This window comes from Danio aesculapii, chromosome 11 (assembly GCF_903798145.1).
Source record: "Danio aesculapii chromosome 11, fDanAes4.1, whole genome shotgun sequence".
Lineage (NCBI taxonomy): Eukaryota > Metazoa > Chordata > Actinopteri > Cypriniformes > Danionidae > Danio > Danio aesculapii.
Genome location: NC_079445.1, coordinates 46,623,167 through 46,649,906, shown reverse-complemented (window position 1 = coordinate 46,649,906; position 26,740 = coordinate 46,623,167). Strand labels below are relative to the sequence as shown.

General features: G+C 42.0%; 2 protein-coding genes across 2 annotated transcripts in view; one reads left to right on the top strand and one right to left on the bottom strand.

The window, feature by feature from the left end:
* Nucleotides 1-21,334, bottom strand: part of sos1 (son of sevenless homolog 1 (Drosophila)) — a 52,282-nt gene extending 30,948 nt beyond the window's left edge. Inside the window, 10 exon segments of the mRNA XM_056467691.1 lie at nucleotides 956-1,083; nucleotides 2,699-2,797; nucleotides 3,017-3,127; nucleotides 4,088-4,231; nucleotides 4,375-4,568; nucleotides 4,571-4,583; nucleotides 6,297-6,461; nucleotides 9,555-9,686; nucleotides 16,086-16,211; nucleotides 20,294-21,334. Coding sequence (XP_056323666.1) covers nucleotides 956-1,083; nucleotides 2,699-2,797; nucleotides 3,017-3,127; nucleotides 4,088-4,231; nucleotides 4,375-4,568; nucleotides 4,571-4,583; nucleotides 6,297-6,461; nucleotides 9,555-9,686; nucleotides 16,086-16,211; nucleotides 20,294-20,380 — 1,199 coding nt within the window. The 5' untranslated portion in view covers nucleotides 20,381-21,334.
* Nucleotides 21,335-24,300: 2,966 nt separating this feature from the next.
* The window catches only part of rfc4 (replication factor C (activator 1) 4), a 14,126-nt gene continuing 11,686 nt past the window's right edge, over nucleotides 24,301-26,740 (top strand). Inside the window, exons 1-2 of the mRNA XM_056468680.1 lie at nucleotides 24,301-24,416; nucleotides 25,985-26,108. Of these exons, the coding sequence (XP_056324655.1) occupies nucleotides 25,993-26,108 (116 nt within the window). The 5' untranslated portion in view covers nucleotides 24,301-24,416; nucleotides 25,985-25,992. The remainder of the gene's footprint in view (nucleotides 24,417-25,984; nucleotides 26,109-26,740) is intronic.

Sequence of the window (26,740 nt, the reverse complement as noted above, 5' to 3'; positions counted from 1 at the left end):
AGAGAAGATGCAGCGGTGATCAGCTCCATCAGCTCATCAGCTCGTCTTCATTCCCTGCAGACGTGTGAACACTAGACTACAGAAACATCAACCATCAGCAGCAAACGCCACACTCTGAAGAATGCTGGGTCAGTGCTGGGTCAAATATAGACAAACACATCACTGGGGTCATTTTTCAATACAATTTAAAATGACACTTTTTAACCCAACAGTTGAATTTGTCTTTGTTTGACCCAATGTTGGGGTTAAGACTACCTAGCATTCTACAGAGTGTAACATATCCAGAAACACACACACACACACACACACACACACACACAGTCAAAAACACACACACACTTGGACGTACCGTAAGATCAGCCATCCCTTCCACATACACCAGTGCATAAACCAGCAGAGCGGCGGTGGAGAAACACACTCACACACACTCACACACACACACAGACAGAGAGAGAGCAGAAACAGCACTGGAGCAGCAGCAGACCCGCACAAACATCTACCTCTCTCTCTCTCTCTCTCTCTCTCTCTCTCTCTGAGAACAATGGGCCTGACGCAACACACACACACACACACACCGCCCACTGCCACAGCAGGGTCACAGGGAAACACTGAGGGCGGGCAGATGTGTGTGAGTGTATATTTGTGCGCATGTGTGTGTGTATGTACATATCTTGTCTGTTTCGTGCTGATGTTTCTTATGTTGTGTATTGGACGGTGCTTTTACACTGAACACACACACACACACACACACTGAAGCCCTGACCCAACACTGAACTAGACTAGGAGAGGTCTGTATTGCTGCACCCCTAACATGTATGTGTGTATATTTCCATATGTGTGTGTGTGTGTGTGTATGCATACACAAAGAAATATACACATTCTCACACAAATATGTAAATGTATGTATTTGTGTGTGTGTGTGTGTGCGTGTGTGTGTGTGTGTGTGTGTGTGTACCTGAGACGTCTCTTGGCGAGGCTCTTGGAACAGATGCGCTCCATGCTGCTCTGCAGGTTCAGTAATGCTGTGATGGCCTGCTTCACACACTCTTTATCCTCCTCATCCTCACTCTTCTCCTCCAGTTGCTAAACAGAAGTGCGCACACACACACACACACACACAGTTAGGAGCACTAGAATTTCCTGAATTTAGTTATAGACATTTATATATCTTATTATGAAGTTAAATCAACAGCATTACTATCATCACTAAACTAAACTGAAGTAATTCTCATGACAATATCAATCTGCTGTTCAATTATTGTGTGTGTGTGTGTGTGCGTGTGTGTGTGTGTGTGTGTGGGTCTTCTGAAGATCCACTGCTGAGTCTGTTCAGTTACGCTATTCTGTCAGAAACACACACCCCACACACACAATCTCTCTCTCTCTCAGACTCACTCTCAATCACACACTCACTTATACTTTCACACTCTCAACTCGTACACTCACTCGTAACCTCACACTCGTTCACTCACACTCATAGGCTCACACGCGTACGCTCACACCCCTACGCTCACTCTCACGATCACAATTGTGCACTCACACTCACACTCGTACGCTCACACTTGCACACTCGTACACACACACACTTGTACACTCACACTCGTTTGCTCACACTTGTACACACACACACTTGCCCACTTGCACTCGTACATTCACACTCGTATGCTCACTCTCACATTTGTACACTCACACCCTCACACTCGTACACACACACTCATTTACTCACGCTCGCACCACAATTGAACACTCACTCATACACTCGCACTCTCACTCGTCTGCTCACACTCGTACGTTCACACACTCACACTCGTACACTGACAATCATACGCTCGCACTCGTACACTCACACTCGTACACTTACACAAACTCAAACACACTCACACAGACACACTCACTCAGACACACACACACCTGGGGTGCTGCTGCAGTATGAAAGAGAGGTTTGTGTGTGTGTGCGTGTGTGTGTGTGTGTGTTTCAGCTGAGATTTGCTGCTTTCTGCTCTGTAAATCCCTCAGCAGGAATCCAGCAAAGCAGCTTACAGCCACTGGAGCTCCACAGCACATGTTCTGTGTGTGTGTGTGTGTGTGTGTGTGTGTGTGTGTGTGTGTGTGTGTGTGTGTGTGTGTGTTCTCATCCTGTGACTGCAGCAGACCTGAGCTCCAGCAGGACCATACACACCCAAACACACCCTAACACACACACCCAAACACACCAGCAGCATCTTCCTGAATATCTGTGTGTGTGTGTGTGTGTGTGTGCGTGTGTGTGTGCGTGTGTGTGTTCTCATCCTGTGACTGCAGCAGGCCTGAGCAGACCCATACACAGCAGCAGCATCTTTCTGAATGTGTGTGTGTGTGGGTTTGTGTGTGTGTGTTTATATTTGTTTATATGAGTGTGTAAATGTGTGTGTGTGTGTGTATGTGCATACTTGTGTCTGTGCATATATTTGTGTATATAAGTGTGTGTATAAATGTGTGTGCATGTATATATTTGTGTGTGTATGTGTATATGTGTGCACATGTGTATGTGTGTGTGTGTGCATATATGTGCAGATGTGTGTGTATTTATATGCATATGTGTGTGTGTGTACATATGAGTGTGAATATGTGTGCGCATTTTTTGTATGTATATAATGAGTGTATATGCATATCTGTGTGCGTATTCGTGTGTGTGTGTGCGTGTGTGTGTGTGTCTCACCTTGAGGATCTCGAAGTAGTGGAGACAGTGATAGACTGGAGTGAGCAGCAGCCGTGGCAGAACATACTGAACAGCCTCCTTAAAGCCCTCGCAGATCGACTGAAACACACACACACACACACACACACACACACACACACACACACACACACACACACACACACACACAGATGAGTGCGATTCATCACACACACTCTGACACAAACAAACAAACACAGAAAACACATGCTCTATAGTACACAGTCTATCTCTTTTACTCACACACACTCTCTAACTCAGACACACACACACACACACACTCACACACACGGCTCTGACCTGCAGGTATACGGCGGCTCCAGGTTTGTACAGCTGTCTCAGGAAGTGCTCATGGAAGCCGCTGCGCAGGATATCCTGTGCGTACGTCTCGTAGGGGTCAAAGGCCAGCTCCTGAAAATGGCCCACACCCACCGTTAATCAATGACACTGACCTCTATTGTTACACACCACCACCCAGAACACACACGGCTCACACACACTCACATACACACACCGCCACCCAGAACACACACGGCTCACACACACTCAGACACACTCACCACCACCCAGAACACACACGGCTCACACACACACACCACTACCCAGAACACACACGGCTCACACACACTCACATACACACACCACCACCCAGAACACACACGGCTCACACACACTCACATACACACACCGCCACCCAGAACACACACGGCTCACACACACTCACATACACACACCACCACCCAGAACACACACGGCTCACACACACTCACATACACACACCATCACCCAGAACACACACGGCTCACACACACTCACATACACACACCGCCACCCAGAACACACACGGCTCACACACACTCACATACACACACCATCACCCAGAACACACACGACTCACACACACTCACATACACACACCACCACCTAGAACACACACGGCTCACACACACTCACATACACACAATGCCACCCAGAACACACACGGCTCACACACACTCACATACACACACCACCACCTAGAACACACACGGCTCACACACACACCACCACCCAGAACACACACGGCTCACACACACTCACATACACACACCGCCACCCAGAACACACACACTCACATACACACACCACCACCCAGAACACACACGGCTCACACACACTCACATACACACACACAACTATGTAAATGTATGTGTGTGTTTGTGTATATATGAGTATGTGTATATAGTGTGTTTGTTTGTGTGTTTATATATGTGTGTGTGTGCGCGCATGTGTGTATAGTGTCGATGTACTTTCATAAATGTGTTTGTATTTAAATGTGAGTATCAGTGTTTGTAAGTGTGTGTGTGTGTGTGTGTGTGTGTGTGTTCACACCTCAGCGAGGTCCTCGAAGCAGCTGCCCACGAGTGGGTGTGGGCTGCTCTCATCCGTCATCTCCACCGTGTCCTCGATGAGGCCCAGCAGCTTCACCGTCACCTCATGAACATCCACTATACGACTGAAGATGCTCTCCACGTCCTGCACACACACACACGCACGCACGCACGCACACACGCACACGCACACACACAAAAATCAGGAGGAGGATGAACTGTTGTTTGTGGATAACAGCAGTGTGTGTGTGTGTGTGTGTGTGTGTGTGTGTGTGTGTGTGTACTGACGTGTGCTGAGAACAGCAGTGTGTGTGTGTTGAAGGGCTCTCTGAAGACCCTGATGATGAGGTTGAGGTCCCGCAGGTACTGCCGCAGCTCCGCCATGAAGGTCTTCACCAGCTCATAGTAGCTCTGCTCCTCTGCCGCCGACGGCTCCTCATCCAGCAGCGGGAACACACTGATGTCCTCCTCCACCTGGTGAACATGTCCATCAGCACCTGCACACACACACACACACACACACACACACACACACACACACACACATACAAACACACAATAATCAGTGTATGAACATGAGGAACACGTGTGTTTATTCCCTCAGGATCTGCTGCTGTTTCCAGCGTCTCCGTTCAGTCAGTGATCCACATCATCATCTGTGATCATATCTTACATTTATGTTTATATTATATTTCTTATTTGTACAGTAAAAAACTCCATAATGCACATATTGAACATAAACCATCAAGATGCACATACACTCTCTGGCCACTTTATTAGGTACACCTCACTAGTACCGGGTCGGACCCCCTTTAGCCTTCAGAACTGCTTTAATCCTTCATGTCAGAGATTCAACAAGCTACTGGAAATATTCCTCAGAGATTTTGCTCCATATTGACATGATAGCATCACACAGTTGCTGCAGATTTGTCGGCTGCACATCCATGATGCCAATCTCCCGTTCCACCACATCCCAAAGGTGCTCTATTGGATTGAGCTCTGGTGACTGTGGAGGCCATTTGAGTACAGTGAACTCATTGTCATGTTCAAGAAACCAGTCTGAGATGATTGGTGCTTTATGACATGGTGCGTTATCCTGCTGGAAGTAGCCATCAGAAGATGGAGACACTGTGCTCATAAAGGGATGGACATGGTCAGAACAATACTCAGGTAGGCTGTGGCGTTGACACCATGCTCAATTGGTACTAATGGACCCAAAGAAAATCTCCCCCACACCATTACACCACCACCAGCAGCCTGAACCACTGATACAAGGCAGGATGGATCCATGCTTTCATGTTGTTGAGGCCAAATTGTGACCCGAGCATCTGAATGTGTCAGCAGAAATGGAGACTCATCAGACCAGGCAACGTTTCTCCAATCTTCTATTGTCCAGTTTTGGTGAGCCTGTGTGAATTGTAGCCTCAGTTTCCTGTTCTTAGCTGACAGGAGCGGCACCCGGTGTGGTCTTCTGCTGCTGTAGCCCATCCGCCTCAAGGTTGGACGTGTTGTGTGTTCAGAGATGCTCTTCTGCAGACCTCGGTTGTAACGAGTGCTTATTTGAGTTACTGTTGCCTTTCTATCAGCTGGAACCAGTCTGGCCATTCTCCTCTGACCTCTGGCATCAACAAGGCATTTGCGCCCACAGAACTGCCGCTCACTGGATATTTTCCTCTTTGTCGGACCATTCTCTGTAAACCCTAGAGATGGTTGTGCGTGAAAATCCCAGTAGATCAGCAGTTTCTGAAATACTCAGAGCAGCCCGTCTGGCAGCAACAACCATGCCACGTTCAGCGTCTCTTAAATCCCCTTTCTTCCCCATTCTGATGCTTGCTTTGACCTGCAGCAGATCCTCTTGACCATGTCTACATGCCTAAATGCAGTGAGCTGATTAGCTGATTAGCTGATTCATTATCTGATTGGCTGATTAGACATTAGTGTTAACGAGCAGTTGGACAGGTGTACCTAATAAAGTGGCCAGAGAGTGTGTAAAACTTCAGTATTTGTATCGTATTATTTATTTTCCACTTATTGAAATGTCCTTCTGTGTTTTTGTGTGTGTGTGTGTGTGTGTGTGTGTGTGTACTGTATGTGTCCTGAGCTCCTGAAAAAAACACTAATATTCACTTGGTGTGTGTTCAGAGTATGTAGTGTGTGTGTTCAGTGTGTGTGTGTGTGTGTGTGTGTGTGTGTGTGTGTGTGTGTTGTACCTTATCAGCACACATGGCCACAGTGATGTCCTGCTGTGAGATCTCATAGTGCCGGATGTTTCTGACGTAGTTTCCAGCGAGCTTCAGTATGTCTGCAGAGATGTACTCCAGCACCGCCACGATGTACACTGACACCTGGTGGTCGATCTTATAGCCCAGAACCTCCTGCAGGACCAGAGAAAACAACATTATCAAACTCCAATGAGACATTTCCCTCGGTCTCCAGCGCTACTATTTACTCTCCTTCAAGTGGTTCTAAACCTGCATGAGTTTCTTTCCTCTGTTGAACAATAAAAAGATCCATTGATGGAAACCTGTAACCATTGGCTTACACAGTATTTGTTTTTCCTGTTATGGAAGTCAATGGTTACCAGCATTCTTCTAAATATCTTCTTTAGTGTTCAACAGAAAAAAGAAACTCATGAAGGTTTAGAAACACTTGAGGGACAGTAAATAATGAACAACTGTTCATTTTGGGTGAACTGACCCTTTAACCATTCATTAACAGCTGCAGCAGCGGCGCCATCATCTGGACACCAGCGGAACATTTAAGTCTAGATACTAAGATACTTTAAACATAATACTTTTAATAACACTGGAAGCGCATCCGCTGTGTAAAACATATGCTGGAATAGTTGGCGGTTCATTCTGCTGTGGTGACCCATGATAAATAAGAGACTAAGCCAAAGGAGAATGAATGAATAAATATTATAGTAAACTACAGTTGAAGTCAGAATCATTTGCCCCTGTTTAACAGAGAGAAGATTTAATCAACACATTTCTGCACATAATAGTGTTAATAACTCATCTCTAATAACTGATGTATTTTCTCTTTGTCATGATGACAGCACATAATATTAGACTAGATATTCTTCAAGACACTAGTATTCAGCTTAAAGTCACATTTAAAGGCTTCACTAGGGTAATTAGGCACTAGGTAATTAGGCAAGTCATTGTATAACAGTGGTTTATTCTGGAGACAATACAACACTAATATTGCTGAAGGGGGCTAATAATATAGTCAGTATCATGATGATACCACATATAAAAGCCTCAGTAATTATTCACAGCAAGAACATAGTTAGGGATGAAGTAGATCCAGCAGGTTGTTATCTCAGAATAAAGACACTAATTGTTTTCTTTCTTCTCTATTTCCACCTGGAGATACTCATCCCGAGGCCTCTAGAGATTGTGTAGCGCCATAGATGTGATCCTGTGAAGAGATGATGCCAATCACAGAGTACTTCTAGAGGTTTCCATAATCCTGGACCAGGCCGTATCCTGAGCAGAGCTGTGGTGGTCATGGAAGAGTGGAGAGCATGAGACTGATTCCTGTAAGACCCTAGTGACAGACGAGTCTCCACATTGATCCCGTAGGCCAGCCTGGACACCCGCTGGTGACCTACTCACACCTGCGGCTTTTCCACGATGGACGCCCAGCGCTCTCCAGCCTCCAGCGCCTAGACTGCAGCTCTGCACAAGACGTTTGACCAGAGGAGAAATGGTGGTGTCCAACTGAGCCTGGTTTCACTCCAGGTTTCTCTCCTTCACTTTGGTCAATTGGTGAAGTTTGTTCCTCCACTGTCTCCACTGGCTTGCTTGGTTTGGGACTTGGGAGAGTTTAGGAGACTGAAGGCTTTATTCTGAGAAAACAACCGTCTGGATGTACTTTATCCTGATTATCACACAGCTACTGGCCACAAACCAGAACAATTAATTAAACAAAGCTGACAGACTAAAACAGCTGATGGAGTATACACTAACCTGCGCATTATTCAGACACTAGATGGAGACAGACTAAAACAGCTGATGGAGTATACACTAACCTGCGCATTATTCAGACACTAGATGGAGACAGACTAAAACAGCTGATGGAGTATACACTAACCTGAGCATTATTCAGACACTAGATGGAGACAGACTAAAACAGCTGATGGAGTATACACTAACCTGCGCATTATTCAGACACTAGATGGAGACAGACTAAAACAGCTGATGGAGTATACACTAACCTGAGCATTATTCAGACACTAGATGGAGACAGACTAAAACAGCTGATGGAGTATACACTAACCTGCGCATTATTCAGACACTAGATGGAGACAGACTAAAACAGCTGATGGAGTATACACTAACCTGAGCATTATTCAGACACTAGATGGAGACAAACAGACTAAAACAGCTGATGGAGTATACACTAACCTGAGCATTATTCAGACACTAGATGGAGACAGACTAAAACAGCTGATGGACTATACACTAACCTGCGCATTATTCAGACACTAGATGGAGACAGACTAAAACAGCTGATGGAGTATACACTAACCTGCGCATTATTCAGACACTAGATGGAGACAGACTAAAACAACTGATGGAGTATACACTAACCTGAGCATTATTCAGACACTAGATGGAGACAAACAGACTAAACAGCTGATGGAGTATACACTAACCTGAGCATTATTCAGACACTAGATGGAGACAAACAGACTAAAACAGCTGATGGAGTATACACTAACCTGAGCATTATTCAGACACTAGATGGAGACAGACTAAAACAGCTGATGGAGTATACACTAACCTGAGCATTATTCAGACACTAGATGGAGACAGACTAAAACAGCTGATGGAGTATACACTAACCTGCGCATTATTCAGACACTAGATGGAGACAGACTAAAACAGCTGATGGAGTATACACTAACCTGCGCATTATTCAGACACTAGATGGAGACAGACTAAAACAGCTGATGGAGTATACACTAACCTGCGCATTATTCAGACACTAGATGGAGACAGACTAAAACAGCTGATGGAGTATACACTAACCTGAGCATTATTCAGACACTAGATGGAGACAGACTAAAACAGCTGATGGAGTATACACTAACCTGAGCATTATTCAGACACTAGATGGAGACAGACTAAAACAACTGATGGAGTATACACTAACCTGAGCATTATTCAGACACTAGATGGAGACAAACAGACTAAAACAGCTGATGGAGTATACACTAACCTGAGCATTATTCAGACACTAGATGGAGACAAACAGACTAAAACAGCTGATGGAGTATACACTAACCTGCGCATTATTCAGACACTAGATGGAGACAGACTAAAACAGCTGATGGAGTATACACTAACCTGAGCATTATTCAGACACTAGATGGAGACAGACTAAAACAGCTGATGGAGTATACACTAACCTGAGCATTATTCAGACACTAGATGGCGCCAAACAGACAACAGACTGACCTTGAGCAGTGGATGTATCTTGTCCACAGGCAGCGCCAGTGGGTTCCTCCTCTTCCTCTTCTCGATGGCGGCCTGAGCGTCTGCGATCGCCCATTTCTCTATCGGGTGTGGAAAACTCCTCTGCACACGCTCCTGAGCAACACAAACACACACGTCAGACACACACACATACACACACATCTGAGGGGCCACACAGGATCAACACTAAGAGGTGAGTAGATGAGTGTGCAGGGTTCCCACTGTAAAAATAATAAAAATGTACGTACTATTATGCTAATTTTATAACACTCCAAATTTATTAAGTGTAAGAACAAACTCACACTGGTGTGGTGAATTAGCCGGAACACAGTACATGTACAGCTGAAATCAGAATTATACGCTGCCCTATGACATTTCTTCTTCAGATATTTCCCAGATGATGTTTCTCAGATTCAGGAATTTCTCTCAGTATTTCCTCTAATATTTGTTCTTCTGGAGAAAAAGTCTTATCTGTTTTATTTGGGCTAGAATAAAACCCATTTTAAGCTCAATATTATTAGCCCCTTCAGCAATATTAGTGTTGGATTGTCTCCAGAATAAACCACTGTTATACAATGACTTGCCTAATTACCCTAACTTTACCCTAATTACCCTAGTGAAGCCTTTAAATGTCACTTTAAGCTGAATACTAGTGTCTTGAAGAATATCTAGTCTAATATTATTTACTGTCATCATGACAAAGAGAAAATAATCAGTTATTAGAGATGAGTTATTAACACTGTTATGATTAGAGATGTGCTGAAGAAATCTGCTCTGTTAAACAGAAATTAGGGAAAAAATATTTAGGAGGGCGAATAATTCTTTAATTATACTTTAATTGTCCATCTCTATCTTAGAACACCTAATTACAGATTAGAAACAGCTGATGATTCAATAATACAGATCACATTTTCAGTCTTACCTGTTATGAAGCTCCTAATACGAATACCACCGTTATAGTCAGGATGGTGAAAAACCTTTATCGTTTGTACATTCACAATTGACACGATTACCACATTTAAAATTCCCTAATAAAACCTGACCTGTGGTGGAGCTGTGTGAAGCTTTTTATATATAGAGCATGCCTTTACAACTGTATTTCTGATATTACTAGCTCTTTTGTGATTAACGGTTCTTTATTGAAAATCCCGTTCATTTTGGGGTCATCTATTAAAACATACCAATAATTTAGTAAATTATCTTTCATATTAGTTGTTTTTGGGGTATATGTAGTGCAGAAAATAAGATTTAGACTAGCCTTATATCTTACTTTGGAGTTCACAAGCAAATCATGGCTTCTAAAATCTATTTTTTCAAATGCTCTGGCAAGCCAATCATCCTTGTATGCATTTATTTATTCATTTTCCTTCGACTTAGTCTCTTTATTCATCAGGGGTAGCCACAGTGGAATGAATCGCCAACTATTTCAGCATATTTTACAGAGCAGATGCCCTTCCATATGCAACCCAGTACTGGGAAACACCCATACACTCACTCATACACTACGGCCAGTTTAGTTCATCAGTTCCCCTATACCACATGTGTTTGGACTGTGGGGGAAACCGGAGCACCCGGAGGAAACCCACACCAACACGGGGAGAACATGCAAACTCCACACTGAAACACCAACTGACCCAGCCGGGACTCAAACCAGCAACCTTCTTACTGTGAGGCCACAGTGCTAACCACTTAGCCCATCCTTGTATTGATGTTCTTTAGCATTTCTACATTTCTTTCTTATTATTTTTATTATTATTGCATACCGGTAATGCAATATTACACACACTGAGGAGAGGAGAGTGATTCTGAGAGCTGTGTCATATTGTAGGATTCTCCTCATCAGAATCTCCTCAATCACACAGTTTTATTGATCATAGTGCAGATACAGTGCCTTATCAATGTGAACCTTTGTACACAAACAGGAGCGTGCCTGCAGGAGAAAGTAAAGACGCTCATGATGAAGTCTTACTATAGTAATATTTCCTGCTGTCACTGTTGAAAATACTTTATTAAATAAATAATACTGACCATTTGACCACATATATCCTCTTGCACTAAAATGTGGATTGTGTTGTGTAGGTTGTCATCACACAACGTCATCGATGATGTGCAAAATTCAGACGAAAGGAATCTTCTAGGAATCACTATTAGAACATCAAAATGTTTCTGTTTTATGTTGTTTATAATAGTTTAAATCGGCTCAAATAAGAAATGTTGAACAGCTTTTATAGACTTCCAAATGTTTTTGCTCATAAAGAGGGGAAAGTTCAAGAAGCTGGTTAAAAACGGAAGAAAAGGCAGCATGTATTAACATTTATTCAATACATCCATGTGTACAAACTGCTATAACTTGTTTGACAGCACCAATAAAGATGATATACAGGTCTAGCTATGTGTATAAATATGTTAATGTGTTTTATAAAGATCAGATACAAACACCACACTTATACAACATAATGTACCCTGCCATGTAATCACTGCAATGAATGTCTGTCTTGTTTAGTAATAATCTGGCATTTCAGCGGAATAAACTACTGTAACCTGAACATCGAGATGTGCAGCAGCCGTAAATGTTTGTTGATGTTTGAACGAAAAAAGAAATGCAACCCTTGTGACAAAACTAGAGGGTTATTATTGTGGAGCACTTTCCCCCGTACAAAAATAAATAAACAATAATGTACGCCACATGCTTTTGTGCGCTTTTATCTGTTCTGTCGTGATGTCTGAGAGATATCCACACGGGGGAAAACTACAGTAATTTATAATGAACATCTTTTTGAACCACATAGTAAAGTGTAAAATGTGTACAACTCTACAGTATTCGGTAGCATACTGTACGGTAACCGTAAACTGATACTGTCACGTTAGTGTTTGGTGATGGTGCACTGTGATGGTGTATAACTATAGCGTAAAAAACTGAAGCCTCCTGTACAGTTGTGTCATCCCACAGTAACAATCTAATTACCATGACAGTTTAATTCAAGTATCTATAGTATTCTTCCAACTATTTACTATAGTATTTTTTCATGTAACGTAATTATAATGTCACAGTATCTCCCGCCTCGATGACAGGTAAATATATTTTAGTTTAGTAGAAAACTCGGCTCTCTTCACGATAGGTTGAAAATAACCTTTTGTATGACAAATTGCCCAAAATATTGTAGTAATACTATAGTAAACTACAACTGAAGTCAGAATTATTAGCCCTCCAATTGATTTTTTTCCCCAATTTCTGTTTAACAGAGAGCAGATTTCTCCAACACATCTCTAATGATAACAGTGTTAATAACTCATCTCTAATAACTGATTTATTTTCTCTTTGTCATGATGACAGTAAATAATATTAGACTAGATATTCTTCAAGACACTTCTATACAGCTTAAAGTGACATTTAAAGGCTTAACTAGAGTAATTAGGGTAAAGTTAGGGTAATTAGGCAAGTCAGTGTATAACAGTGGTTTATTCTGGAGACAATCCAACACTAATATTGCTGAAGGGGGCTAATAATATTGACCTTAAAATGGCTTTAAAACTATTAAAAACTGCTTTTATTCTAGCTGAAATAAAACAAATAAGACTTTCTCCAGAAGAACAAATATTAGAGGAAATACTGAGAGAAATTCCTGAATCTGAGAAACATCATCTGGGAAATATCTGATAAGAAGTATTCACAAGAGGGCAAACACTTCTGACTTCAACTGTATATCTAAACCCTTTGGAAATATTTGTAATGTGCTTTTGTCCTCTCAGGAGGGCTTTTAAGCTGAAATGTGTTCATATTATTTCATTTAAATTTGTAGCTGGAGTTCCCTAACTCTACAAAACTCTGGGCTGAGATATTGGTCTAATTTCATGCCACTTTAAAATCACATAACATTCCAGAAAGCCCAGGAGCAGTGGGAACCCTGAGTGTGTTTACAGCACAATCACACAGAGATGATGATGATGATGATGATGATGATGAAGAAGCAGAGGGAAGCAGAGGGAGCCGAGCATGATAAACAGCAGAGCGTTTAACATGAGCTCGACTTTAAAGCACAAACTAAAGCACCTGAGCGTCTCGTCTGTGAGCAACAAGCAGACACAAAAACAGCAGGTGAACAGCAGTTAGTGAAGAAGATCAGAGTCGTTACACAATGCAGAAATCCCATGATGCTCAGCGGCGTGAAGCAACACGTCTCTCTTGCTTCACAACTTCATATGACAAGAGTGTTTTTCAGACTTTGTGGTTTGTCAGACTCCTCAGATGACTCTTTCCACTGCTGTGCCCTGACTGCAGCAGTGTAGTGATATTATGCTGCGCATGAAAATAGTCCCTAGCTAACAGCGCGGTGTGATATTAATGCTCCGGCTGTAGTCATGGCAGGGCAGTACAGCTCCTTGATTATTACGCCAGGATGAGAGTGTAGTTCCTGCTAGAATATAGTCACTTTTCATTTTACCTTAATACATGATGCGACTACGGAATTGTCAAGCATTTTGGAGCCAGATGCTAATGTCTAATCAGATTCATCTATGATCTTTGACAAGTTAAGCTAAAAGTGCTCTCAGAGCTGGAGATTGACTGAATGGATTCAAAACTCTACAGTTTAACTCTAGGAGAGCTGTGATGGTGTGGTGATGGTGTGCTGCGGTTACAATGTTGGTGTGGTGATGGAGCAGTGATGGTGTGGTGATTATGTTGTTGTGATGGTGTGGTGATGGTGTGCTGCGGTTACAATGTTGGTGTGGTGATGGTGCAGTGATGGTGTGGTGATTATGTTGTTGTGATGGTGTGGTGATTGTGTGCTGCGGTTGCAATGTTGGTGTGGTGATGGTGTAGTGATGCTGTGGTGATTATGTTGTGATCCTGGTGTGGTGATGGTGCTGTGATGGTGTGGTGATGGTGTGCTGCGGTTGCAATGTTGGTGTGGTGATGGTGTAGTGATGCTGTGGTGATTATGTTGTGATCCTGGTGTGGTGATGGTGCTGTGATAGTGTGGTGATGGTGTGCTGCGGTTGCAATGTTGGTGTGGTGATGGTGTAGTGATGCTGTGGTGATTATGTTGTGATCCTGGTGTGGTGATGGTGCTGTGATGGTGTGGTGATGGTGTGCTGCGGTTGCAATGTTGGTGTGGTGATGGTGTAGTGATGCTGTGGTGATTATGTTGTGATCCTGGTGTGGTGATGGTGCTGTGATGGTGTGCTGCGGTTACAATGTTGGTGTGGTGATGGAGCAGTGATGGTGTGGTGATTATGTTGTTGTGATGGTGTGGTGATGGTGTGCTGTGGTTACAATGTTGGTGTGGTGATGGTGCAGTGATGGTGTGGTGATTATGTTGTTGTGATGGTGTGGTGATGGTGTGCTGTGGTTACAATGTTGGTGTGGTGATGGTGCAGTGATGGTGTGGTGATTATGTTGTGATCCTGGTGTGGTGATGGTGTAGTGATGGTGCTGTGATGGTGTGCTGCGGTTACAAAGTTGGTGTGGTGATGGAGCAGTGATGGTGTGGTGATGGATGTTGTGGTGGTGTAGTGATGGTGTAGTGATGGTGTGGTAATGTTGTGGTGGTGTACTGATGGTGTGGTGATGTGATGTTTTGGTGATGGTGCATTGCGGTAACAATGTTGGTGTGGTGATGGTGTAGTAGTGTGGTGATGTGATGGTGTGTTATGGTTTCAATGTTGGTATGGTGATGGTGTAGTGATGATGTTGTGATGCTGGTGTGGTGACGGTGTAGTGATGGTGCTGTGATGGTGTGTTGCAGTTACAATGTTGGTGTGGTCATGGTGATGTGATGGTGTGTTATGGTTACAATGTTGGTATGGTGATGGTGTATTGTGGTTACAATGTTAGTGTGGTGATGGTGTAGTGATGTGATGGTGTGTTATGGTTACAATGTTGGTGTGGTGATGGTGTAGTGATGTGATGGTGTGTTATGGTTACAATGTTGGTATGGTGATGGTGTAGTGATGGTGTGGTCATGGTGATGTGATGGTGTGTTATGGTTGCAATGTTGGTATGGTGATGGTGTATTGCGGTTACAATGTTGGTGTGGTGATGGTGTAGTGATGTGATGGTGTGTTATGGTTGCAATGTTGGTATAGTGATGATGTAGTGATGCTGGTGTGGTGACGGTGTAATGATGGTGTAGTGATGGTGCTGTGATGGTGTGTTGTGGTTACAATGACGGTGTGGTGATGGTGTAGTGACGGTATGGTGATGTTGTGGTGATGGTGTATTGCGGTTACAATGTTGGTGTGGTAATGGTGTAGTGATGATGTTGTGGTGGCGTAGTGACGGTGCTGTGATGACGTGTAGCATTTACAATGTGGGTGTGGTGATTTGTGATGCTGGTGTGCCACTGGTGTGGTGATGGTGTAGTGACAATGTAGTGATGGTGTGACGCTTGTGTAGTGATGGTGTGTTGTGAGGCTGGTGTAGTGATGGTGCTGTGTGACGCTGGTGTAGTGAGGGTGTGACGCGACGCTAGTGTGGTGATGGTGCGACGCTGGTGTGCTAATGGTGTTCACCTCCACATCCTGTACAGTGCGCGGCTGGGCCTGGCAGAGTGTGTTGAGCAGCACCAGGATCAGGCCCTCAATGTACTGCAGCGCCTCCTGCTGGGACGACAGCTTTGGGTGCACCTGATTCAGCACCTGAAACACACACCCACAGCGTCTCAAACACACCACAATATTACTACAGATCCAAACATCAGCAATACTGAAAGAACAGCAGCTAGAGTCTGTATTCCTCCTCCACCCACGTCTGTGTGTGTGCAGCTCCCACCACCACATATTTTCACAAACACACTGGAAGACGCTCAACATTTGAGGGACTGTTTGTGTTCTAGAGAAACTGGCCTAAGGTTATCTTCCTGTTGAGACATTAAAACACACACACACACACACAGTTCCTCATGTGTGTTTGCGTCTGACGTTGTGTGAAATCCTCCACCACAGAGTGCACACACGCACACACACACACACACAAGCAGTGGTGCTCATGACATCACTGCAGCGGTAGGTGGATGAACGGTGGGTGGGTGTGGACTTGACTTCTCCACAGTCATGTGAGGAATTTCACTCAGTGAAACCACAGATAGTACAGACCTGCGCGCACACGCACACACACACACACACACACACACACACACACACACACTGTACTACATAATCTGCATCTGCAATGTCAACGTCAGACTCTCTGCACACACACAGTCAGGTCAATGGGACAACCCCATCATGCTGTCAAAGTTAACCAGTACAACTGAAGAGGACAGCAGGAACAAGTGGGCTCACAAACTTGATAAACAGCAAATTTAATTATCATTATTTTGTAATAAATAAAGAAAAGAAAGACTAACAAGTGTATCATTAAATAAGTAAAAACATTTAAAAAATAAAAATAGTACTATTAAATATTTTTTTAATTGTTTGTGTAATAAATTAATAAAATATAGCAAACATAAATTTCATTGTAAATAAATGATATTATAGGTTAATAAATAAATGAATTTTAGGTTTTTTATTAAATATGCAAAGTGTACTAAGTAAATGTTTTTATTTTAAAATTACTAAAAGAAAATCAAGAGAGAGAAGAAAGAGAGAGAGAGAGAGAGATCAAGAGAAAAATATATGTGTATACCTGTCAGAGAGAGAGAGAGAGACATACAGACAGACAGACAGATATATATATATATATATACAGACAGTCTCTCGCCCTCATGTCTGAGAGACGCGTCTACTTGATCACATGCCTGACGCTTCATTCCCAGCATTCCTGCGGTGGAACTATGGTGTGCTGGTATTTAGAGGGAATGTACAGTACAGTACGCTGACAGTGTGTGTGTGTGTGTGTGTGTGTGTGTGTGTGTAATAGGGAGAGTATTAACACACACTGTTCTCATTTACATCTCACGCAGCTCCTCAGACACTGAAAGCCTCTGCTCTGGGAAACATGATAAACATTAGTGCATCAGACTCCTCAGTGCCTCACCGTTTCTTTCTAATCATTTGTGGAATTCACAAGCAATGTGACAGAGAAAGCTGTTTCTACACCAAACACTTCTCCAGTGTGTGTGTGTGTGTGGCAGCAGACACTCAGCTGTGGAGGATCAGACAACAGCACAGGTCACATGACCCCTGATGACATCGTCGGTGCAGACTAGAACACACTACTGACACACTGACACACACACTGCAGCAGCAGCAGCTAACACACAGCAAACAGACAGACCACAGACAGACAAAACCACAGACAGACAAAAGAACAGATAGACAAAAGAACAGACAGATTGGCAGAAGAACAGACAGACCCACAAACAGACAGAACCACAGACAGGCAGAACCACAGACAGACAGACCCACAAACAGACAGACAGACAGAACCACAGACACACAGACAGACCCACAAACAGACAGAACCACAGACAGACAGACCTACAGACAGACAGAACCACAGACAGACAGAACCACAGACAGACAGACCCACAAACAGACAGAACCACAGACAGACAGAACCACAGACAAACAGACAGAACCACATACAAACAGACAGAACCATAAACAGAAACACAGACAATCAGACAGAACCACAGACAGACAGAAACACAGACAGAACCAGAGACAGACAGATGGATGGATAGAAGAACAGACAGAATCACAGGCAGACAGAACAACAGACAGAAAGATGACAAACATAAGAACGGACAGAGGGATGAACAGACAGACAGACGGACAGACAGACAGACAGAACCACAGACAAAAGAACAGACAGATGGACAAAAGAACCGACAGAACCACGCACAGACAGAACCACAAACAGAACCACAGAGACAGACAGAACCACAGACAAACAGACAGAACCACAGACAGACAGATGGATGGACAGAAGAACAGACAGAATCACAAGCAGACAGACATAGAGAACCACAGACAGTACCACAGAAAAAATAGACAGACAGACAGAAGAACGGAAAGAGGGATGAAGAGACAGACAGATGGACAGACAGAACCACAGACAGACAGAACAACAGACAGAAACATGACAAACAGAAGAATGGACAGACAGACAAACAGATGGACAGAACCACAGACAGACAAAACCAGACAGACAAATGGACGGACAGACAAAACCACAGACAGAGAACCACAGACAAAAGGACAGACAGATGGACAGAAGAACCGACAGAACCACACACAAACAGAATCACAGACAGACAGACAGAAACCCAGACAGACAGAACCACAGACAGACAGAACCACAAACGGACAGAAAGACATAGAGAACCACAGACAGTACCACAGAAAAACAAATGGACAGACAGAAGAAGGGAAAAAGGGATTGAGAGACAGACAGATAGACAGACAGAACCACAGACAGACAGAACAACAGACAGAAAGATGACAAACTAAAGAATGGACAGAGGGATGGACAGACAGACGGACAGAACCACAGACAGACAGATTGACGGACAGACAGAACCACAGACAAATGGACAGACAAACAGAACCACAGACAAAAGTACAGACACATGGACAAGAACAGACAAAACCACAGAGACCCAGACAGACTGAACCACAAACAAACAAATGGACAGACAGACAGACAGAAGAACGGAAAGAGGGATTGAGTGACAGACAGAAGGACAGACAGAACCACAGACAGACAGAACAACAGACAAAGTGATGACAAACGGAAGAATGGTGTGATGACAAACAGACAGACAGACAGAACCACAGACAGACAGAACCACAGACAGACAAATGGACAGAACCACAGACAGACAAAAGGTCAGACAGACAGAACCACAGAGAGACAAATGGACAAGCAGACAGAACCACAGACAAAAGTACAGACAGATAGACAGAAGAACAGACAAAACCACAGAGACACAGACAGACTGAACCACAGACAAACAAATGGACAGACAGCCAGAAGAATGGAAAGAGGGATGAAGTGACAGACAGAACCACAGACAAAGAAGAATGGACAGAGGAATAGAGAGACAGACAGAACCACAGACAGGACAACAGACATACAGAAAAATGGACTGAGCGATAGACAGACAGACAGACAGGACACACAGAACCACAGACAGAATCACAGTCAGACAGACAGAATAAAGCCCGTTCTGGAGTTTTACTGTTGCTATGGATTCAGTGTCACAGAAAGCAGCAAGAAACAGCAATAACACTGCCAAACACAATAGTGTGAGTGAGAGCCTCGTCCTCCACACACACACACACACACACACACACACACACTGAAACTGCACCCAACACGCGGCCATTTTGGATCAACGGTGGATTACTGGAATGAAGAGCTAAGATGCTGATGCTTCCCTGAACACCTGCAGCTCAACCAAACTCTCAGTGTGCAGGACATCACACACACACACACACACACACACACACACACACACACACACACACACACACACGCCTTCTGTTCTGTTCTGATATGATTTCTAACTCTAATCATTGAGCGGAGTGATATGGAGCTGTAATGCGCTCTAAACCTGCCGGAACTACTTTAGCTGTGCCTTTATCTGACAATAACCAAACACCTGAGAGTGACCAGCAGCCAATCAGAGTCCAGCATTTACCCAACACCATTGGTCAGCTTTATCATTGTGAAACTCCTCAAACAACACTGGAGATGCTGAGCATGAGTGTGTGATTGGCTGATCAGAGAGTCATGTGACCTGTGTTTGATTGACAGCTGTCAGTCTCACCTTGTTGAGTGACGGCACCAGCAGGCCTCTCCACTTGTGTGCGTTCTCCTCACTGTAGAAGTCATACTGGAAGGGCGGAGCCTGCATGATGTGTGTGTGTGTGTGAGAGTGTGTGTGTGTGTGTGTGTGAGAGTGTGTGTGTGTGTGAGTCTCACATCCAGCTGATCACACACACACCGCTCCAGAGGAAGAGCAGTCACACCTGCCTAACGTGAGCATCTCATCCCGCAGACGGCATCAGTGTGTGTGTGTGTGTGTGTGTGTGCGCGCGAGTATGAGTGTATGCGTAGATATGTGTGTGTATTTGTTAGTGAGTGTGTGACAGTGTGTATTTGTGTTAGTGTGTTTATGTGTGAGTGAGTATGACTGCGTGTATGGGTTAGTGTCTGTGTGTGTATATGTCTTTATTTGTTTGTGTGTGTGTATGCTTCTTTATGTGTTAATGTGTGTGTGTGTGTGTGTATGAGTGTATGCCTGTCCTTGTTTGGGTGTGTGTGTGTGTGTGTGTGTGTATGCGTTAACGAGTGTGTATATGTGCGTGTTTGTGTGTGTATGTATACATGTGTGTGTATATATACGTGTTAATGAGTGTGCATGAGAGTGTGTATATGAGTGTGTGAATGCGTTAGTGAGTGTGTTTAAGTGTGTGTGTATGTGTGTATTGTGTCCGCATCTCCTCTGCTGCTCCTCTATCGATCAGTTATCGGTGAGTGATCGATGGCTGTGATCGGCTGGCTCTCCGGTCTCCGTGTGTCCGGCTGGGTCGCGGTTCTGATGCGGATTCTCGTGTTTTGATCGGATCTTTATTGATCCGCGTTCATTCGGGCGGTTCATGAGCATGCGCAGTCAGTCTCTGCTAAACTCCGCGGCTCCGCGTCCCTCAGGCCTCGCGCCGCTCCACCGGCAGCGTCCCGAACTCCGGCGAGCATCAGACGAGCCTCCCGAGCCCGAACCGAGAGACAACCAACGGCAGAAACACGACAGACTCTCCGCCGCTTCAAAGAGACGAAGCAAAAACACTGTGCGTGCAGTGACGCAATGACGTACAGCGACGCAGGCCACACTAGCCAAACGCCGAGCTCTCCCGTCAACAGAAGCACAGTCATTGTAGAATATACGGGCATACAGCTGCGGCTGCAGAAGTTAACCAGCATTATTTATATTATTTATTAAATTACCCATTAATTATATTTTATTAACGCCTACCCCAACCATCTCAGTATAAAAAAACAGACATTATAGCGAGTATTATTCATATTGTTTATTAATGTGCACCCAAAGAGACTAAGCCGAAAAGAAAATGAACGAATGAATAATCTGTACCCAACACACATTAATTCATTTCATTCATTCATTAATTTTCCTTCAGCTTAGTCCTTTATTCATCAGGGCTTGCCACAGCAGAATGAACCACCAACTATTCCAGCATATGTTTTTACACAGTGGATGCCCTTCCAGCTGCAACCCAGTACTGGGAAACACCCATACACACTCATTGACTCACACACACTCATACACTACGGCCAGTTTAGTTGATCAATTCCCCTACAGCGCATGTGTTTGGACTGTGGGGGAAACCGGAGCACCCGGAGGAAACCCACACCAACACGGGGAGAACATGCAAACTCCACACAGAAACACCAACTGACCCAGCCGGGACTCGAACCAGAGACCTCATGCTGTGAGGCCACAGTGCTAACCACTGAGCCACAGTGTTGTCCATTAATTTATCTATTTAATATTAGTTTAATTGTAATATTTTATAATTAACAGTAAATTAATTAATTAATAATAACTAAGAGTAGTTAATACACTATACTAATTTTATTAATGAAACTATATACATCAGATGTAACATGTGTACAATAACATTTTAAATACAGAAATAATTAAATATGAAAATATAGATTTACATTTGTGTGAAATTACCATTTAAACAGTTATTTAAGTATTTTTGTGTTTGTTTGTTTGTTTGTTTGTTTGTTTTCATTTATTTAAACAATAAAGAAATACAAATTACAAATCAAGGATTCACTCAAAGCATCTAACACAATGTTAATATTTAGTTAATAAATAGAATACATAAATATAAACGAATAAACGAATAAATGAAGCAATAAAAATAATCAAACTCAATCATAACAGATACTCGATAGATGTATCTACATACACAGAGAGAAATATAACATCACACATGCAGTATATATTCAGAATATAAACACACTAATGATATTAAAACACTAAAACTGAGAGCACACATGCTATTCTAATATATATATATATATATATATATATATATATATATATATATATATATATATATATTTATATATTTATTTAAACAACAGCAAATATACAATTTAAACATGACATCCAAATAATACAAATGTCACTAATAACATTAAAATAAACTAAAATATAAATTACATAAAATAAATAAAAAGACAATTTCAACATAAACCTTTACAATGATACATGATTTAACCTACCCTATTGACAGCAAGTTACTATTTAATTGACTTCAGCTCCTTTGCAACTATAATTCTGTCTTGACATTTCTTGCTATTAATATACTGGAGGAGCGAGTCTATATATGTATAGATAAATGAATATCTATAATAGAAACCTTTAAAAGGTTTAGAGTTATTCAATCTACATCTGAATATGAAAATTACCAAATACAATTAAAAGATTCATTATAAATTCCACAGATAAATAGTTTGAGTCAAAATAAAATATAACATCTTTAGGGGTCAAATTACATCTAAACCCTGATTTTTTTACAATAAGTCTTCCCAAAAACTTCTTTGAATGTTGACTTTTATTAAAAATATGAACTAAAGACTCCGGATGATCTAAACAGAATGAGCAATTTCCATCAGTCTGCATGAATTTAGATAATGTTTAATAACATACATGTGGTTTCAAATGTAGTTCCCTATGTTTATTACGTGTGCAGAAACGAAAAGGAAGCAACCAAGCTTTTTTCCACACAATATCTTCAAAACAAACAGTCCAAAAACATTTCCTCTAGGTTTTAAGGCTCTGTTTTTAAGAAATATTAATCTAATAACTTTGTTTACACGTTTATTTACTACAAAAATCTACCCCATCACAGGATCAGTCATATGAGTACTATATGAGGACATATGACTTCTCATTCGCATTAGTAAACCAGAGGGAATGGCTTTCATTACAGAATTATATCCTTTAAATTTAATAGGGAATGACCATTTTTCCAACATAGAATTTTAATAGCTTTATTATGACGCTAGAGTGATGACGTGATGACGCACGGCGGTGCAAACTGAACTAGCAGAGCGCAGAGACGCAGATCACAGATCACTCCCGTCAGCAGGAAAAATATCATTATAATAAAATAATAAAGTTTATTCTTGTGCTATAATGATATTTTTTTCAATAAATATGACAATGCTTCAAATATTGCACTTATAGTAATATGAAATATGCGTAAGTTACAAAACACACACACATGTACACAGTTGGGTATATCAAAGTTAAAAATAACATATATAATTATATCAGAACTGTAGGTTATTTTCAATATTTTCTTTGTCATCGACAATGTTGGCTTTTAATTGGAACATTTGTCTCTTTTTTTCTTGTTTAAAAAGTTTTTAATAAGCATATTGAGTTGTATTAGAGACATCAGCTGATAAATATGGCATGTCAGCTAATAATACACCTGTATTTCACTGCTCTGCTCGCTGAAAGCTCCTGTAGATTAAAATGATATATTTTGTGAAATATCATAATTAAACAGAGTTTATGCAGTGCTGAAATCATCTCCCAGGAGCACAGACCGATTATGTGCGCGTGAAAATAAATGTCGACCATTATCAATAATAATACTGTTGTCAAAACAACCAGAAACAACCAGAAATAAAATAAACGAATCTTACATTTTAAGTAGAAATGGATGATCACGTGATTCTGCACAGCGGCGGCGCGCGGCAGTGACGTACACGCGCACGCGCTCACGTCACCTGCGCGTCTGGCGGGAATCTGAGGACCCGCGCAGTGTCAACAGATCGTCAGGAGTTTTATTCGAGTTTATTTGATCATAAAGAGATTTATTGTGATCTACATCGATCATATTAAGGTGAGAACATCAGTCGCGTCTGCTTTTACACATGAATAATGCATAATTATGCTTATTATTTATAATATGTGATGAAGAGTAGCGCGCGGTGCAGACTCACTCCAGTGCACTACATTGAGTAACGATAGATCTCTAATTAATGAGATGTTATATTTCAGTTATTATCTAGAGAGATGTCATGTTCTTAATTAATATTGTGTTTAAGAGAAGTATTGTTTTTTAATTGTTTATATTTAAGAGAGGTGTTATATTGTACTTTGATCAGAAATATATATATGAATGAGTCGCCTTTATATGTTACATCTTATTATTTCATTAGGCAAGTAGAGAAATGTAAATAGACAAACTCAGCAAGCATTTTTGTGTGTTTAACAGAAGTCTAATAGACGGTTTCAATAAAATAAGGCCAATTTTTGGCTCTCAGTGAACATCTAATAGACGTCTAAGAAGAGCTCAAAACTAGACTAATCATCATTAGGAATGATTAACTACGCTTGTGGAGTCTGTCTGATCTGTTTATTTGGTAACTAGTATAGTTTTGGAAAATTAGACGTCTGTTTGATATATTTCTGACTGCCCAAATTAACCCAATATTATATATTTAGACATCTGTTAGACGTCAATTAAAGATAAATGTGCTCGGTGTCCAATATCTTCTTTTTCCAACTGATTTAAATTTTCATTTTGAACCCTTAAAGGACGGTCAAGTCGAAAAGCATCCAGAACTATGGATATAGTGATATTAAATTAAAATTAACTCCTTCTCGAGTGTAAATATTAGCGTATACTCGTTTTGTTTTGTTATAATGTGAATGCAGTAGTTACTGCAAGATTATGTTGTGGTTTTGATTGTCAGGTGTTCAGCATGTACAATAAAAAATACTTTCTGCAGTGTGTGTGTGTGTGTGTGTGTGTGTGTGTGTGTGTGTGTGTGTTGCGAGTATGTGCATGTGAGACTGTGTGGTTTAAAATCAAAATATTTGGTGCGATTTGATATAAAAATATGTGTGAGAGTATGACAGTGTGTACAGTGGTCAACATGTAAAGTAGATCCAAAGTTGTCCTAAAACTATTGTTCACCCAGTCTTGTCTCTGAACAATTTTGAAACATGTATTTGATCCACTTGGGTGGCGCAGTGGGTAGCATGATCGCCTCACAGCAAGAAGGTCTCTGGTTCGAGTCCCGGCTGGGTCAGTGTGTGTTTCTGTGTGGAGTTTGCATGTTCTCCCCGTGTTGGCGTGGGTTTCCTCTGGGTGCTCCGGTTCAGTCAAAACACATGCGCTATAGGGGAATTGATTCACTAAACTGGCTGTAGTGTGTGTGTAAATGGGAGTGTATGGGTGTTTCCCAGTGATGGGTTGCTGAAAGGGCATCCGTTGTGTAAAACCTATGCTGGATAAGTTAACGGTTCATTCCGCTGTGGCGACCCCTGATTAATAAAGCGACTTAGCTGAACAGAAAATAAATTAATTCACTCATTTAATCCCTTTCACATGTTGACCACTGTATATAATTCTATGGAGAGTCCCTGTAAACCATAACAGCAGTAATGTGTGTGTGTTTGCAGGAGCAGAGATGCAGGCGTTTCTGAAAGGCTCATCCTCACAGAGTGTTAAAGCTCAGAAGCCTTCATCATCATCATCCTCAGCCGGAGAGAAGAAGCAGAGAGCAGTGCCATGGGTGGAGAAATAGTAAGACTTCATCATCATCATTTATATCTGTTCTAGGATCTGGTTGGGGTGGGGGTTGGGGGTTGGGTCGCTTGGTGATTTCCAAAAATCTCATATATTTTATTCAACTATTTGATTTATCATATTTTATCCATAACCTGCATAATATAAAAGTAGATTTTAACTTATAATACATTTAATAGATACTTAATATTTAATAGTTACATAAAGAAACACATGCAAATAAAAAGCCATCAGCCTTTCAATTTTATTTTTCATTGGATTGTGACCACACCCCCCCCCCCCCCCCCCCGGGTTTATTATGCTAGATTAACATCACAGCAATAGCTTTAGTTGCAGCAGATTGATTTTACAGTACAATGTTAAACTGTGACACCTTTATGGCACTCACATACATTACAAATAAAGGCCATGACTGAACAAGGAGGATGATCTTCAAGTGGCTCCGAGTCTCCAAAATTAAACCAAATTAAATGAGATGAATATTAAATTAAACAAAAGAATAATGATTATAGAAAATAGACTGTTGCACTTTTTTTGTGTCACCAATCAGCTTGTTTATATAGTTCCTATTGGTGTGTGTGTGCAATATTCATATGCTTATAACCACCTCCGAGCATAGATGGGGTCAC